The sequence below is a fragment of the Hypomesus transpacificus genome, unplaced genomic scaffold, assembly GCF_021917145.1.
Source record: "Hypomesus transpacificus isolate Combined female unplaced genomic scaffold, fHypTra1 scaffold_64, whole genome shotgun sequence".
Classification (NCBI taxonomy): Eukaryota; Metazoa; Chordata; class Actinopteri; order Osmeriformes; family Osmeridae; genus Hypomesus; species Hypomesus transpacificus.
In genome coordinates, this window is record NW_025814036.1 from 638948 (window position 1) to 656278 (window position 17331).

General features: G+C 42.9%; 1 protein-coding gene across 1 annotated transcript in view; it reads right to left on the reverse strand.

Annotated features, from left to right (window-relative positions):
- frmpd3 (FERM and PDZ domain containing 3) overlaps window positions 1-17331 on the reverse strand; it is a 272066-nt gene that overhangs the window by 11921 nt on the left and 242814 nt on the right. Inside the window, exons 11-14 of the mRNA XM_047017778.1 lie at window positions 13665-13791; window positions 13160-13249; window positions 4962-5141; window positions 4606-4741 (exon numbers count right to left, since the gene is read on the reverse strand). Of these exons, the coding sequence (XP_046873734.1) occupies window positions 4606-4741; window positions 4962-5141; window positions 13160-13249; window positions 13665-13791 (533 nt within the window). The remainder of the gene's footprint in view (window positions 1-4605; window positions 4742-4961; window positions 5142-13159; window positions 13250-13664; window positions 13792-17331) is intronic.

Here is a 17331-nt window from a genome sequence, read left to right on the forward strand (position 1 = left end):
CACCACGGCGGTGGACAGCTCCCACTAAGAGCTTCTTAAGAAGCTTCTTTGGCGGGATCTTAAGAAGGCAGTTAATAACGCGTCTGAGAAACACCCCTATCTTAGCACTCCTTCTTAGCCGAACCCTTCTTAAGAGCCTTCTTAAGTCCTTAAGAACGATCGAATCTGGGAAACGCGGCCATTAACAGTGAGTGCATGTCGGAGAATAGCACGGACACGCGCTTCACACCGCAGTTGAGAATGCGCGTGTGCGTCCTTGAGAACGTGCAACTTATGTTGTCAGTTCTTAAAGGGGCAATTGACTGCAAAACCGATTTTACCTTGTCATTGTTGAAAAACGACAGTTCGGAGGGTAAACTGAACATACCGTGAATATCAAAGTCCATTGACACCTCTTTCCTATTCAAATCTCAAAAAGAAAAAATTTGGCTGTAAAACGGAAGGCTAACACTCACAGTCTTCCCAAGGAGCCAAACATTCAACAGGCATGGCTGCGGTTGTCTATGAGAAGATTCCGGCGAAGTTCGACACTCAATCATTCATTTGCTCTGAACATTTCACCCAAGACAGTTTTGACAACCTTGGACAATTTCAAGCAGGATATGCTAGGAAGCTGAACCTGGAAAGAGGTGCTGTTCCAACCGTATGCTCATTGCAACCGCAAGCTATAAGGACAGTATGATGTTGTGCTAACAGTTATTAGCAATGCTAACGTTTCCTGTATATAGCATACCAGGTAGAATGCTAAATACGTTTCTACACACATCAAATGACTCCAGCTAGACTAGCTGTAGTCGGCATTAGAAGCGAAGCTTCCGAAAAATAGCCAGAAAACGAACTGCAGTCTGGCTTATTGCTAACGCCTGTCTAGATAATCTGTTTGAAAGAACTGGAGAAAGGCAGGTTCTAGATACAGGATACGTTAGCATTGCTAGTAACTGTTACTAGTACTAGACTGTGGGCATGAAGTAAACAAGTTTAGCTTGCTAGTTAACGCAAGAGCATTTGTAGAATGTGTGATAATTTAGCCTAGTTTATTGGCAATGGGGCTAACGTTGATTCATGTTCCTGACTGTGTTTCGTTCAAATAAATAACCTGTGTAATGAAAATCTACAATTCACGATGCATGTTTGTCCAGATCTTTGTCATGTTATTTTACAGCAAGATATCTAGAGCTAGCCTAGCTAGCTAACTGAAGCCGAGTAGAATCACGATATGGTTTGGTTGCTAAGCTGTAGCCTAACGTTCTACCCACCTAAGTCAATCCAGTTTGCTTTAACAACAGAAGTGGAAACAAGTAATGTTATCATTTCAAATGATATATAGTCAATCTGTTGAAAACAGTGTTGTGTAGACACAATAGATTTATTTGCGTGTTTTTATTTCAAGTCTCCAACTTCAGTGTTTCAGCGAGTGCTGCTGTTGGCCGTGTTGCGTTTTTGCTCCCAGCTTCACTCGTTGATAACCAACCAATCAGCGCGCAGCTTATCTAAATATTAATGAGCATACCATAAAAGGAGAAAAGCTAGTGTTTTTTCCCGGGAACATTTCAGAGGATCTGTCAGAGGGCATAGAACAGCACCCGGGCCATTTTCAACCCAACTAATGTTACATACCCTATTCGGAGACCTTAAGGAACAGTGTGAAATACCCAAAAAACCCAGTCAATTGCCCCTTTAAGATCGTTATTGTATAAGTCTATAGTTTTTGCAAATTTAAATCAAGTTAACTGGTGATTTTCGTTGTTTGTATTCTTCCCCTGCTAGCTAAATTGCACATGTCTGTTGATTTTATAGCGATTGCTGCCCTTTCTCAGGTTTGTATTTTAGGTGCATTATTATGCTGAAGTAGTTTTAATTAATAAAAAGTGGGTATATTGTTAATATTTGCTACAGAATGCTTAGCCTATCAAGATCAAATGAAGCAGGCAGTGAACATGCTTCAGAGTGGCCTACCTTAATCGATAGGCTAGGCTACTGACCATTTACAATAAGTTGTTACGTCAATTATTAATTGCCAGCATTTATGCCATTTAAAACATACTTTATAACTTTATTGCTTTTGGGGAAATAGGACGAAAATATGTGTGTGGGTGGGGGGGGGGGGTTGCAAAACACTTGGGAATAAATACATTGATTAGAAAAAAGAAACAAAAGAATATATATATATATATACATATTTTTTTTTTGAGCACCGAAGACCCATTTTGACCCAGGAAAAACCCTGATCTCCATGTCTCCTGATATAGAGGGTTTTCACCGACGTCACGTTCTGGGTGGTAACCCGGATGCGCGGCCATATTGGAGGCACTCGGTGTAACAACTGAACGGAGTACAACCAAAGAACGTATATTCTATTCTCTTTGGTACAACTGTAGCCATGTCTAAATGACCGAAATGGTCATCAAAACGCGTCCAAGATCCAAAGGCATATAGGGAAGGACTTGGACCACAAGAAAAGGGTCAATATTTTGACAAATTAGGATTTATTGGCGGTGCAGATCCCTACCAGTTAGCGCCATCTACTTGGATCCGTGACGACCCGGTGATTCTGCCTTCAGTTGGATATCTCGATATTGTTAACTACCTGGTTTTCTCGCCGAACCCATACACATGCAGTAGTTTGATATGAATTATATTATGTCAACGTCAGCTTTACAGTAAAATAAGCGCACAGTAAAAACAATAAAAGCAGTAATTGTTTTTACTATTTACTATTAAAAATATCATTACAATAGAAAATTAGTTTTGAGCCGCTGAAATAAACATTTCACAATACCTGACAAGAAATGTGCCGAACAAATCCGTATGTTGTCCTTATTTTTCCCTCGTAGATCTTGGTTGAGCTTTACCAACCACAACAGCCTCCTTTCCTCTGACAATCTCTGGCATTCCTTTCCCTGGTTTTTAATAACTTTTGGAAGTCGATAATATACCAAATGTTTTTCACGATCTGTCCTATTTGTACAACCTGAAACACGGCAGTAATTCACAATTTTTCTTGCCGACGTCCGGGATATACTTCAGTGCCAGTGCTTTGTTGTGATGCAGATTGCCTCCAAAATGGCGACTTCCGGTCTGATGACGCGTCAGTGAAAACCCTCTATAGCCTAGCCCTAGGTGGTTGAGATTGAGAGTGAGTCACAGGCAGGGGCAGCATGCAGGGGCAGTGGAGACAGCTCTGTTGCTGAGGTGAGTGCTGAAAGGTGACAAGTAGTTGAAGATGTCCCATTGCTTATTGGGAAGTTGAGTTTTCAAAATATTTAAATGTACAGCCCCTCAGTATATGTATAACAACTATGGTAGTAATAGTTGCGGTAAATGCACCAGAATGCGGGAAATTGCATCTACATCTTTAATAAATGTTTAGTTCACACAGTTAACTAACAGTATTAGTTTGCACAATTAACTAAAGTAGTTAACTCACCTATCAGTTAATGTGTTAATGTCACTAGGAATTGATACATGATTCCAGATTTAATTATTTAATATCATATGTGACTCCCCAGTGTTTCCCCAAGGATTTTCTTTTGCAGTGGGGGCGGGTCTGTCCGACCCCCCCCCCCTCCCCCCCTCCGGCCGAAATAAAGTTCTAACCCTATATTTTGGAGTCTAATAACATATGTAATATTGCATATATTTTTGTTCTATTTTCCGTAAAGCAATACAGTTAAGCTACTTAAAGTATGTTCTAAATGGCAGAAATATGCTGCCAATTATTAATTGACGTAACAACTTATTGTAAATGGTCAGTAGCCTAGCCTATTGATCAAGGTACTCGAAAGCATATACGCTGTCGGCTTCATTTGATCTTGATAGGTTAAGCATTCTATAGCAAATAATAACATTCAATAATAACAAACAAATAATATACCCACTATTAATTAAAACTACAGCATAATAATGCACCTAAAATACAAACGTGAGCAAGGGCAGCAATCGCTATTGAATCAACAGACATGCAATTATGCTAGCAGGGGAAGAATACAAACAACGAAAGGCTTTAATGAACTGAAAACATAAGTTATACGACTTACAGTTCTCAAGGACGCACACACGCAATCTCAACTGCGCTGTAAAGCGCGTGTCCGTGCTATTCTCCGACATGCACTCTATCATTGCTGATAGACGGCATACAATATTGTACAGCCCTATTTCTGATACCGTGGCGGCAAAAATGTTATTCTCAACATAGGGGAAACACTGCTCCCTATTACCAAATGATGTGTTCATGATCAGTGCATCATTAAGTACTTTCTGAGTTATGTATTAACGATGATGATTGATGCATTAGTGATGATTCATGCATTTGTTAATGCATTAATGAATGCCAATGAATGCACCCTTATTGTAAAGTGTTACCAAATACGTTTTAGTTTAAATCCAGTTCAGTGCCCTGAAAATTGCATGGTATGTTCATAGAAAAATATACTGCTAATCTTACAAAAATAAACTTTGCAAATTTAGATTTGAGAGAACTAGAGTTCAGTTCAGAACTACTAGTACTGTGCCTGTGTTCGTTCTGTATTCAGAAAGTGTTTAGCGAGTCGTAGTTTGATCCCATATAAACATTGCTGAAAATCAAGGAGGTGACTACTACCATACCTGCCTTGATCATGTAAGACTGACCAGGTGTCCTGAAGTAAATGGTCTTTTTGGGGTCAACAAACAGCTTGTAGTATCCAGAAATGAGGCAGGCAAAGTTACTGGCATCAGGCCACTCCATAAGCAGAACAAGGGGCTGGAGGGAGGGGGAAGGAGGAAAAAAGACATCAAGGAACTGTTTAGGACACGAGTAATAAGCACTGCCTGTGATGACGACAATGTTCTTTCAAGATCCAGAATAATTGTATCCAAGTAAAACTTTAGCTACATAAGGTTCTACAAGGATTCAGGTAGATGTACCTTAAAGGCAATAAAATTACTTTGCTTGAAACTGTGTTTGCATGTGTGCGTGTTACCTTGGCCTCGTGGATGGATACCTCAACCCGAGCTACTCCCTGGTTCTCCCGGTACAACTGGACCTTGGTGATCCGGCTGAACTCGGTCAGAACTGTGGTCAGGTTGTTCTTCAGATCTATCACATGACTGATGCCATGTCTTGGACCCACCAACAGTGTTGTAGCTGACTGCTTCTCATCCTTAAAAGAAGGGGTCAAATGCAGACAAAAAAGTTAAACAGAAAGGGCTTATAGAATTGATGAAGGACTACAGTACAAAAACCGGCAAACTAGCTTACAAACTTGCTCAAGAGTTTCCCCTAGGGATACTGTAGATATAAAATGCAATACGTGTGACTCACAGCACAGTGGAAAGACTTTAAAGGGGTCATTGACTGCAAAACCAAGTTTACCTTGTCATAGTTGAATAACGACAGTTTGGTTGGTAAAATGAACATAGAGTGAAGCATCCGTTTCTTATCTAAATCTCACAATTTGAAACTACAGTTGTAAAATGGTCGGTTTCGAAAAATCCAAGCCTCCGCCCAACAAAAGCCTCTGCCTTTTTTGGCTCTGGTCTGTACCTTTGTCATACCCCAAAATTTGCTGTGCGCTGATCTGTGTACTTCCACGGAATTACGAAGAAGAATGTTTTTCAAGGATATTGCAAATGGACTACTGTCGTAAATGCAGTGTTCCAGGCTGTACAGGGAATGCTGACAGTCTTCCCAAGGAACCAAACACTCGAGGGGCTGTGATGTTTATATATGAGAAGATCATTGTGCAGTTTGACCCTCAATTACACATTTGTTCGAACCATTTCACAGAGGACAGTTTTGAAAACCTGGGACAGTGTAAAGCAGGATTTTCTATTAAGCTGTTGCTAAAAAGAGGTGCTGTTCCGACTTTATGTTCATCACAACCGCAAGCTGTAGTATGATTTTGTCGCTAATACCCAGATAGCACACACAGGTCGGGCTGATGTCGGGCCGACGTCTACAATATACGTCGGCCCGACGTCGTATGGACATCGTTTGCACATTGGCAAGATGTCGTCGAGACGTCGACAATTGATCAAAACCGACCTCCAAACGATGTCAGGACGATGAATCAAAACTGTACCAACCGGCCGTTCTACAGATATTTCCTCTTAACTCTACATGTATTTATTTAGTTCGGATCTCTCAGACAGCAAATATTTCACCATCTGTCTGAAATGTCACTTAACAAATGAACATACAATGGGCTATTAGCAGTAGCTAGCCACTTGATTCAACCTGGATTTCTAATGAAGAGACACAATTCAAGTTTATGATCTTTTATTATCAGACTGGATGTTGATGTCATCAAGCTTTTAAAAGAACTCTAACACAGAAAAGAGAGATCAACGGAACAGAGAAACATAAATATACAGCTTTGCCTACAGTTCTGTGTCTTCCATTGGTCTCCGCCGCCCTCTGACTGTCTTGACTGCGATGGTAGTAGCTAACTGCCGAAATTAGAAGAAAAATCCGACATATCACTGTTAAACCAGAATGTATTAGCCTGTGTATGTAGGCCTAGGTTACTTATTACAATACAACACTTTGACATAACATGTATAGTGTATGTTTACTTTGCTCTAGTTAGTAGCTACATTATTGTAAAATGTCTGACCAGTGTTGAACTAGCCTAGCTGGTTGGGGTCCCTTTGCGCTAGCTCTGTAGCATAACGTTCACTCAAACCTAGCTAGCTCATTACAGTAACTTTACACATTGTTGTAGGCATAGCCTACTATACTTAAAGCAAAACGTTTTGATATTTTTCTACTTTCATTTACTTACCTAACAACGACTGCTTCTTCTTTGTGAAGATAAATGACGGTTTAAAAAGTGAACGCCTCTGACTCGCGAGTCTCTGGCTCTGGATATGCTTGCAATACAACAAAGAATTAGCATAATGGAACGTTCTTTCTGAAACAGTCAGTGATGAGCCGACGATGAGCCGACGTATCTGCGACGTTTGAAATAGAGCACAGAGATGAGAAGAAATCCGACCATTTGCCGATGCTTTTCCGACTTTATGAATAGAACACGATGTTTCGATCTTAGGCCGACGTCGGCTCGACGTATGTGTGCTATCTGGGTAGTTATTAGCAATGCTAACATATCCTGCCTGTATCTAGCATAGGTAGAATGTGTGACGGTTTGGTTTATTCGCAATGAGGCTAACTTTGGGGGGGGGGGGTCAAAATAATTAGTTTGTTAATAATTTAACAAACTAATAACGAGATAATAACGAGAGCGTATAGCGTCCTGCTGAAGAGAACATCGAGACCGCCGCATTGACTGCGAGTAATCAAGGCTGTAGTATAATATTGAGTTTAGCTTAAACGTAGTCTCTTGGGTAGAGCTGAAGGGTCAGCAGTTAGATAAACAGTTTGAACTGGTCAGAGAGTAGCTAGCCAGTGAGGGCGTTGTATCTGTGCATTAGCATATTTAAGGCGGCTAGCACTACAAAGGCAGCCTCTTCTGCCAGCCTGGGCGCATGAAGACTCGGTTGAACAAAGACAGGGAGTCTACTTGCGGGAGTCCACCAAGGAAGGCCGACGGGGCCGGATCACCTCTTCTGATAAGTATCAACCTATTCATAATTAGATTATATTCTACCTAGAATTTATTCATAGCTAGCATGTGTTTCCTTAGCATTCCTGTTCATTACACTACCCGTACACGTAGATATGTCACAAAGTATATACGGTCAACTTCTAACCTTCACTACCTATCCAGATCTTCTCCAACTGCCCCCTCTCTTTCTTTAGGGCTCTGGAACTGCCAGTCTGCTGTAAACAAGGCAAACTTCATCCCGGCGTTTGCATCCCATGCTTCTCTTCATGTCCTTGCGCTGACAGAGACGTGGATCCGCCCGGAGAACACTGCAACTCCAGCTGCTCTCTCCGTCAACCATTCCTTCACTCACTCACCCCGCTCAACCGGGCGGGGTGGTGGGACAGGGTTGCTTCTTTCCCCACATATGAAATACACATCCACACCACTCCGTTACTGCCAAATCATTTGAACATCATTATGTTATGCTAACTGATCCTATCAAAGCATGCTTAATTGTTCTTTATCGCCCACCAGGACCGCTAGTCAACTTTGTGGAGGAGCTGGACATGCTCCTCAGCGTCCTCCCAGATGATGGAACCCCCCTGATAGTCCTTGGGGACTTCAACATCCACCTCCAAGGAAAGCAGGCTGTCGACTTCTTGTATCTCCTGACTTCCTTTGACCTGACGCTGCTGAGCACACCGGCGACTCACAACAGCTAGACCTCATCCTGACACGTAACTGTTTCACTGACTTAACCTCTGTAACCCCACTGCACATTTCTGATCACTACTTCATCCAATTCTCTGTCTCTTTCCCTCCAACTCCTCCTACCTCCCCTCCCCTCGTAACTTTCCAGCGCAACCTCCGCTCCCTATCCCCCTCCCATTTCTCCTCTGTTGTAACATCCTCCCTCCCATTGACAAGTTCTCGTCCCACCCCTCTAACACTGCCACCCTGTTAACCACTTTAACTGCATCACTTGACTCTCTCTGTTCCCTGTCAACCAGGCCTGCACAATCTTCTCCCTCCTGCCCGTGGCTTACGGATATTATTCGTGAAGAGCGGTCCACCCTTCGAGCAGCTGAGAGGAGATGGCTTAAGTCCAAAGACGTTCTGGACCTTGATAAGTATCACTCCCTCCTTAAATCCTTCTCTTCTCAAAGAACTGGTGCTAAAACCCTCTACCTTCTGAACAAAATTAACTCTGCTTCAAACCCCCACAAACTTTTCTCTACCTTCTCCACCCTTCTTAACCCACTTCCCCACCACCCTGACAGCAGACGACTTCTCCTCCTTCTTTGAGGAAAAAGTCTCCGACATTAGCAGTCGGTTCCCTAAACCCACCTTTCCTACCCCCTCACCCTTCATGACTGACCCAACTAAATGTTTAAACTCTTTCTCTCTCATCGCCCCACCTCCTGCCCCCTTGATCCTGTCCCCTTTCCTCTCTTTCAAACCATCTCCCCCTCCATCATAACTTTTCTGCTCCATGTCCTAAACTCCTCTCTTACCTCTGGCACCTTCCCCTCTGCCTTCAAACAGGCCAGAGTTACCCCTCTACTCAAAAAACCCTCCCTTAACCCCACCGCCCTCCAGAACTACAGACCGGTATCACTGTTACCCTTCTTTTCTAAAACAATTGAACGTGCTGTATCTAACCAACTGTCAAACTTTCTCTCTCAGAACAACCTGCTTGACCCCAACCAATCGGGCTTAAAGACCGGCCACTCCACAGAGACTGCCTTCCTTTCAGTCACCACTGCCCTCCAGTCTGCCAGAGCAGCTTCGAGGTCATCCGTCATCATTCTGCTGGACCTTTCTGCAGCGTTTGATACGGTTAACCACCAGATCCTGCTCTCCAGACTTTCTGAGATGGGCATCACTGGCACTGCACTCCAGTGGATCTCATCCTACCTATCGGGAAGATCCTACCAGGTCTCCTGGGGAGGCAAACTGTCAGACCCTCAACGGTGCCGCACAGGGCTCCGTCCTTGGACCCCTCCTCTTCTCTCTGTACACCACCTCACTTGGACCAATCATCACCTCCCATGGCTTCTCCTACCACTGCTACGCTGACGACATGCAGCTGTTGTTCCCCCCGACCAATCAAGGGATCTCAGCTAGGATTGAGGCCTGCCATCTCCGCCTGGATGACTGAGCACCACCTCCAGCTGAACTTCGCCAAAACAGTACTTCTCATCATCCCGGCAAAACCCTCCATCTCCAACGACCTCTCAATCACCCTGGAATCTGCGATGGTGACCCCTTCATCCTCTGCCAGGAACCTTGGGGTTACCATGGATGATGAGCTCTCCCTCACGGCCCACATTGCTGCGGTCTCCCGGTCGTGTAGATTCACCCTCTACAACATCCGGAAGATCACAGGGTATCTGCGGGGTCTTAAAAAGTATTAAAAGTTGATATATCCATTTAGGGAAAATTAAGGCCCTTAAAAGGTATTAAAAAGTCTTAATCCCGATTTTATGAGGTATTAAATTTTGTTCACGCTTTGTTCAAAGGGTTTGACTTCAAAAAGTATGCATGAATATATTTATTTTCCTCCCCAAGACTATTATAAACAATGACGTGCTTGGTCAGCGAGTCACATATTTTGCAAAGTGCACGGTTAGGTGATGTGTCGCCCTCCACATGTCGCGAAACAGACTCCGAAATGGGGAAATGTAAATTTGTGGACTCCTGGTTGGAGAAGGATGAATTTATTCAATGGCTGAAGCCTGTCCCTGAAAACAGGCTTAGGCTACTGTACATATTGTAAAAAGAAGATTAGCGTAGCTTCGATGGGCATCAACGCCGTTGGCCGCAGAGAGCAGCAGTCCATTGCCAGTTTCTGTGCTCCACCAGCGACAACACTACCCAACACGACAGCTGAACAAAACGGCTACGACAGCGATTTCTGCCCCATCGTCTGCCGACATCAGGGTGGCTATAGGTGGCACAACAACGATGCGCGCGGAGGTTATCTGGTGTCTCAATACTACTGCTCACTGAACTGAAACATTCAAATATTTCTATAGACCTTGCCTTTTATTCTTTAATTTATTATTTTGAGCTGTTTCTTCCGAGCTTATCTGAGTTCTGTTGTATGGTTGTGCTCTATAGATTTATTTGCAAACTACAACTGTGTATTAAGTTGAAGGTTTTTTGCAGATTAGAATTTGAAGTGGCGATGAGGTCTTAAAATATTTTGAGAAGGTCTTCAAAAAGTCTTAAAAAGGTATTGAAATTAACTTCAGGATTCCCGCATATACCCTGGATCAGGAGATACTTGTCTGAGCACTCCACCCAGCTGCTTGTCCAAGCACTTATCCTCTCCAAGTTGGACAACTGCAACTTACTGCTCGCCGGTCTTCCAGCATGCGCAACCCGCCCTCTTCAGAGGATTCAGAACGCAGCGGCACGCCTGGTCTACAATCTACCCCGACGCTCCCACTTTACCCCGCTCCTCATCTCCCTCCACTGGCTACCCATCACGGCCCGCATCAGATTCAAGACCCTGGTACTGACCTTCCGAGCAGTGAACAGGACTGCACCCGACTACACCAAGTCTCTCCTGCAGCCTTACACCCCCACCCGCCACCTACGGTCTTCTTCAGACAACCGCCTGGTGGTCCCACCGCTCAAGACCGCCCGGTCCCAACACAAGCTCTTCTCCTCCCTGGCCCCCCAGTGGTGGAATCAACTCCCCACCTCCATCAGAGACACAGACTGTCTCTCCACCTTCAAGAGAAGGCTCAAGACGCACTTGTTCCGGGAGTACAACGGTACTTAGGAATGGTTGGCTGAACCCAATGCTAGTTTCCTCAAGGATCACAATGACTCTTGCTTAGAGACTTGTTGCTCTTGTTGGTTAGTGGTAACTGATTTAAACTGTTGTATTCGCTGCAAAATATTCTATTTTTGGTAATCGTATTTTTATTTTTACTATTGCCTGCTTTTTCTACAGGTACACTTGCACTTAGAGATTCATGTTGTTTAATTGTAACTTGCTTAACTACATGCTCTTATGGTTCTTCCCTTTGGCAATTATTTTTTGGTTGTTCACAGTGTGATTCTTGTTTTTGGCTACCCGCAATGCTTTGGGGCCATCTTATTGTTATTATCAGTGACCTATGCACTTTGTAAAGCTCTCTCTTGGAAGTCGCTTTGGATAAAACTTCTGCTAAAAGAATAAATGTAATGTAATAATTTGTTAAACAGAACTTTATTATATTATATATTAATAAAAATGATTCTTACCTGCCTGTTTCTACATCTGTTTGTTCACCTCACCTGTTGCTTCAGCTGGCTCTCTCACAGCAGCATGTTGGATGCTGTCCTCCTCTCCTACTCTTTCTTCAATGACCTAACGAATCTATCTCTTTCTCTCCCTGACCCTGTCTTTCTGCTTGAGCAGCACTGGTCGAAGCCTTAAAATATTGTAAACAATCTCTGCATATATGCAGGTAGCAACGTTAGTGCTAAATAACTATTTAGCTGGTCGGCTCCATGACGCAGCGTAAGTAGGGCTTGTGAGACTGCTCACCAAAAAGAACGAAGGGGATCCCACTTGTCTAGCGGATAAAGACATGTTCGTAGGTACCTAGCGAAAAGTAGCCTCAACTTTCCTAGACTTTTAACTACGCTACTAATGCGGCTCGCTGTTATCGCTGTCTGTCTTAGTAGAACGGTGGATCTACGTTGTTGCTAACGTGTGCTGACGTGTGTGTGTTTGTGTGTGTGAGAGAGAGACGTATGAGTGACAGACAGAGGCAGAGCAGGGAAAGGAAATGCAGCTGAACAAATATGCTGCGTGTTTTAAGTAGCATTTAAAAATGTTTTACAACGAAACGCAATATGTGGCAGCTGGTGTTGATCTGTGGCGCACCACCACATATTAGTCTGTGTGGGAAACTGATAGCTAGAGCAAACTGAAGCTGAGTTGAATTACGATAGTTTGGTTGGTAAACTGTAACGTTACCCATCTAAGTCGATCCCATTTGCTTTGACAAGAGAAGTGGAAACAACTAACGTTATCATTTCAAATGATATCCAGTCAATTTGTTGAAAACAGTGTTGTGTAGACACAATAGATTTATTTGTACGTTTTTATTTCAAGTCTCCACCTTCAATGTTTCAGTGAGTGCTGTTGGCCGTGTTGCGTCTTTGCTCCGTAGCTTCACTCGTTGTAAACCAACCAATCAGCGTGCAGCTCATTTATATAGTCATAAGCATTCCATAAAAGGGAGAAAACATCTTATTTTATTCCAGGGCTATTTCACAGGGTGCATTAGGGCGCATGGAACAGCACCCGGGCCATTTTCAGCCCCACCAATGTTACCTACCTTATTCGGAGACCTTAAGGAACAGTGTGAAATTCCCCATAATCAGTCAATGACCACTTTAATGCAGGTGTTGCCAGGATATTTGAGTTAAATACGCCGTGTATTAAGAGCTCAATAATACGTGTGCTATGAGTTGCATCTGCAATTACAATAGAGTTGTAGGATGGGTGCCCAAGGGTTTCAAAGCTGTGCCGTTGTGTCAGATATATATGTATTCTCCTAAAAGATTTCCTGATATGGACGTAAGTAGTTAAAAGTGGCTGCCAAAGTGGTTTTGGCAGTTACCAGGCCAACAGTGTAGAAAAGCAGTCCTCCAAAAGGGGGAAGGTCGTTGAGCACACGCATGTACTGCAGTTTCCCCTGGAGTGGAGGTACCTGTTAAAAGATTGGAGCAGAGAGAACGGGAGGCTGAATCTGACACATGTTTATTGTAGTACCATAAATATTCTCTTGAGGGCATTGTTTACCCACACAGCAGTTCTAAAGCAGGAAGTGCCAAAGAGAGTGTGAAAGCACATGAACGATGGATAAAACTCACTGCTAATACAGAAATGCATCAAAGTGTCAATTTCATTTGCAAGAATCTGACTGTATGCTCGCTAATGTAATGTACATTTAGTCATTTAGCAGACGCTCTTATCCAGAGCGTAATGTAACATCACAGCAAATAATAATCAACCTATTCATACTACTTGCCACTGTTCCACTGCTCCTAAATCCTGAACATGAAAACAGCCTTCACAGTGAATGACAATTTGATTTGTGTGCGAGTGGAGGAAAGTAAAGACACCTTGTTGCCAGAGGGAGGTGGGTGTTGGTAGGTCTTGAGAAGCTGGGACAGTGTCTTACACACATTTTTCTCCTTGACTGTTGGCAGCAGAGCGAGAGGGAGAAAAGGCTCAAGGCCCCACTCCTTCCTGACAAAAGAGAAAAAAAATTCAGTCTTTCTCCTCAAGAATACGAGAGATGCTTTAATTAGTCTCTAAGCCAGGTGTGGGCAATTAATTTTCCCGAAGGGCCACATGAGAAATTGGGACCGTTGTGGCAGGCCGAACCAATAGGCTGAACTTAATTCTGCTCAATATGAATTTGATTACTTTATTAAAAAACAGTAAATTATATGGTTTTGAGCTGCTACTGGTAATACATGTTACAATATCGCAATGAAACTGTCAAAAGTATAATACATTTTTTAAACGTACCTCTAAACCTTCCAAAAATACATAAGATGTACGTTAAAGACCAGCAATTGATTGACTTTACAGAAAAGCAATAAGTGCTTTTGTTTTCCAGTTCAGTTCAGTTTTTCTTACTCAGTGAGAAAAAATCCAGTCTGTCTTGGGCTTGAACAAGTGCTTTGAAGTCTGGTTGATTGTGTGAGGTAAATATGCAAAGGAAAGCTGACAGGTGATCATCAGGGTCTGCAGCTTAACTGGCAAACCACCAGCGGCCAGTGCCCACTCTGCATCAGTCAAGTTCTTGTATTTGTCCGCGTGTTTAGTCCCATAGTGCCGATTCAAATTGTAATCCTTCAACACAGCGATCGGTTCTCCACAAACTAAGCACACAGCTTTGCCTTTGACTTCGGTAAACAGATACTTAGACGTCCATGTCTTGTTAAAAACTCTACATTCTGTATCAACCTTTTTTTACCGTGAGTGGACATTTTCGAGGGCTAACCAACTGCTAACTTAGTGTCTCCTGTCGGTGAGGCTGCATAAGTGCAAATATGTAAATCGCCTGTGGTCTCATTTATAAAGCTTGCGTACGCACAAACGGGGCTGAAAATGTGTGTACGCCACTTTCCACGCAAAGGTTGTGTTTTATAAAAAACAAACTTGACGGGAGAATGTGTGGTTCTCCACGCAAACTCTGACCCTCCCGTAGGCCTACGCACATTTTGGAAACAGTTGGAATTGGCGGCGCAGATGACCGTACTGTAGTCAGACTGCAGAAATTGAATGTGGGAAGACCATTACTCGTAATATTTATATATTTGGTTTTCCTCGTACACGTTTTTTTTCATTCAATTTCATGATTATCATGAAGATTACATCCACCAGTGTTAATTGCGCTTGTACTGAGTGATAAGTGTTCCATAAAAACCTTGTACAATCCAACTCAAATTTTAAATCAAAATTCAGCGCTTCCTCACCATCAGATTGTCCACTACGGGGGTGCAGGGGGGGGAGATTCCCCGACTGCATGGAGTACAGGATAACATCACATGTGCTACCTTTAGATAACTGCAGAACACAGTGTATAACTAAATCTATTTATTTAATACTGTGCAGTGTTTCCCCTAGGATTTTTTTTAGCAGTGGGGGCAGGTCAGGTCTACCCCCCCCCCCCCCCAAAAAAAACAAAACAAAGGGCTGACCCCTAATTTCGGAGCAGCTTAATGTAATAGTCTAATAGCTAATGAAATATTGCACATACTTTTGTCCTATTTCCCCTAAATAAATCAAATTAGCATAGACACTTAGACACCTTACAGTATGTTGTAAATGGCATTAATGCTGCCAATTAATAATTCACGTAACAACTTATTGTAAATGCATTGGCCTAGCCTATAGATTAAGGTAGGCCACTCGGAAGCATGTACACTGTCTGCTTCATTTGATCTTGATAGGCTAAGCATTCTGTAGCAAATAATAACAATATACATTTTGTCATTTTAGTCATTTAGCAGACGCTCTTATCCAGAGCGACTTATATACCCACTATTTATTCATTAAAACTAGGCTACTTAAGCATAATAATGCACCTTAAATACAAACGTTAGCAAGGGCAGCAATCGCTATCGAATCAACAGACGTGCAATTTCGCTAGCAGGGGAAGAATACAAACAACAAAAATCACCAGTTAACTTAATTAAAATTTGCAAGAACTATAGACTAATACAATAACAGGCTTAAATGAACTGACAACATAAGTTATACGATTTAGAACGCACATGCGCAATCTCAACTCGCTGTGCTATTCTCCGACATGCGCTCTAACAATCATGGCTGATAGATGGCCAAAAATGTTGTACAGCTCTAATTCTGATACCGTGGCGGCAGAAATTTAACCGTGGCGGCCCGCCACGGCAAAATCAACATAGGGGAAACACTGCTGTGCAAATATCCTCGTGTCAAAAACTGGAAATACAGTTGTTAAGCTCCCGTGAATCGCTACACTCTACGTCCTCGTTATCAGTCCAGACTTTAAACTTCTGTTCATAACAAAGTGCTTTTGATATAAAATTGTATCTCGACTCGCGGTATCACTGGCACAGTTGACGCCACTGCACACACTTTTTTAAATTGGTGATCTACAGGCCACCACATTTTTGGAGTTTTCGGGCTCCACCAATAGGCTAACAGTGCCTGAGAAGTTGTCATGCGCTATGACTCACCGTAAAGAACAATCGCATGCCACGGTCATGGTGAGATACTAGATTAGCATTCATGAGGTGCTTTGCATTGACTATTTATGGTTAAAAATGGGCGTGTTCAGGGCGGGGTACAATGCTGATTCACGTACACACATTTATGGGTAATCTGTGATTTATAAAGGGAACATTGCGTACAGGTGTGCGTATGCACGGTTTTATAAATCTGAATTTTTGTGTGCGTACGCCATTTTAGGCTTTTGGGCGTACGTACACTTTTAGTAAGAATCCTACGCACAGTTTTATAAATGAGACTCCTGATCACTGTAGTCTTTCAGGACTACAGATTTCCTACCACTTAACACATTTATTTATTTTTGATTTACCTCACGCGGGCCGAACTGGGACAGCCAAAGGGCCGGGTGTGGCCCGGGGGCTGTAAAATGCCCAGGGGTCTCATTTCTAAAACTGTGCGTAGGATTCATACTAAAGGTGTACGTATGTCCAAAAGCCTAAAATGGCATACGGCCCAAAAAATTCAGACTTGACTTGTGTACGCACACCTGTAAGCAATGTTCCCTTTCTAAATCACAGATTACCCACAAGTGTGTGTACGTGAATCAGCATTTTACCCCGCCCTGAATACGCCCATTTTTAACCATAAATAGTCAATGCAAAGCGTCTAATGAATGCTGATCCAGTATATTAATGGCCAGGGTCGGCCCAAGGCATAAGTGAATTAAACGGCTGTTAGGGCCCCCGTGGCCACCAAAGGGCCCCCAAGAGCACATTAAATTACAGTTTAATGTAATTTATTTTTAAAGCGACTTAGAGGGGCCCCCAAATCAATTCTGCTTAGGGCCCCATAAAGGCTTGGGCCAACCCTGGTAATGGCCCTGGCATGCAATTGTTCTTACGTTATGTTATGGTGAATCATGGCGTCAGGTGGGAAAAAAACAAAGAGGCGCAACTTCTCAGACACTGACATTGAAATAACCTACTTGTAGGCGAGGTGGAGGTGCGAAAAACACATCAGGCCTACTTGGTGGCCACAGCAGCGGGATCACCAATAAATAAAAAA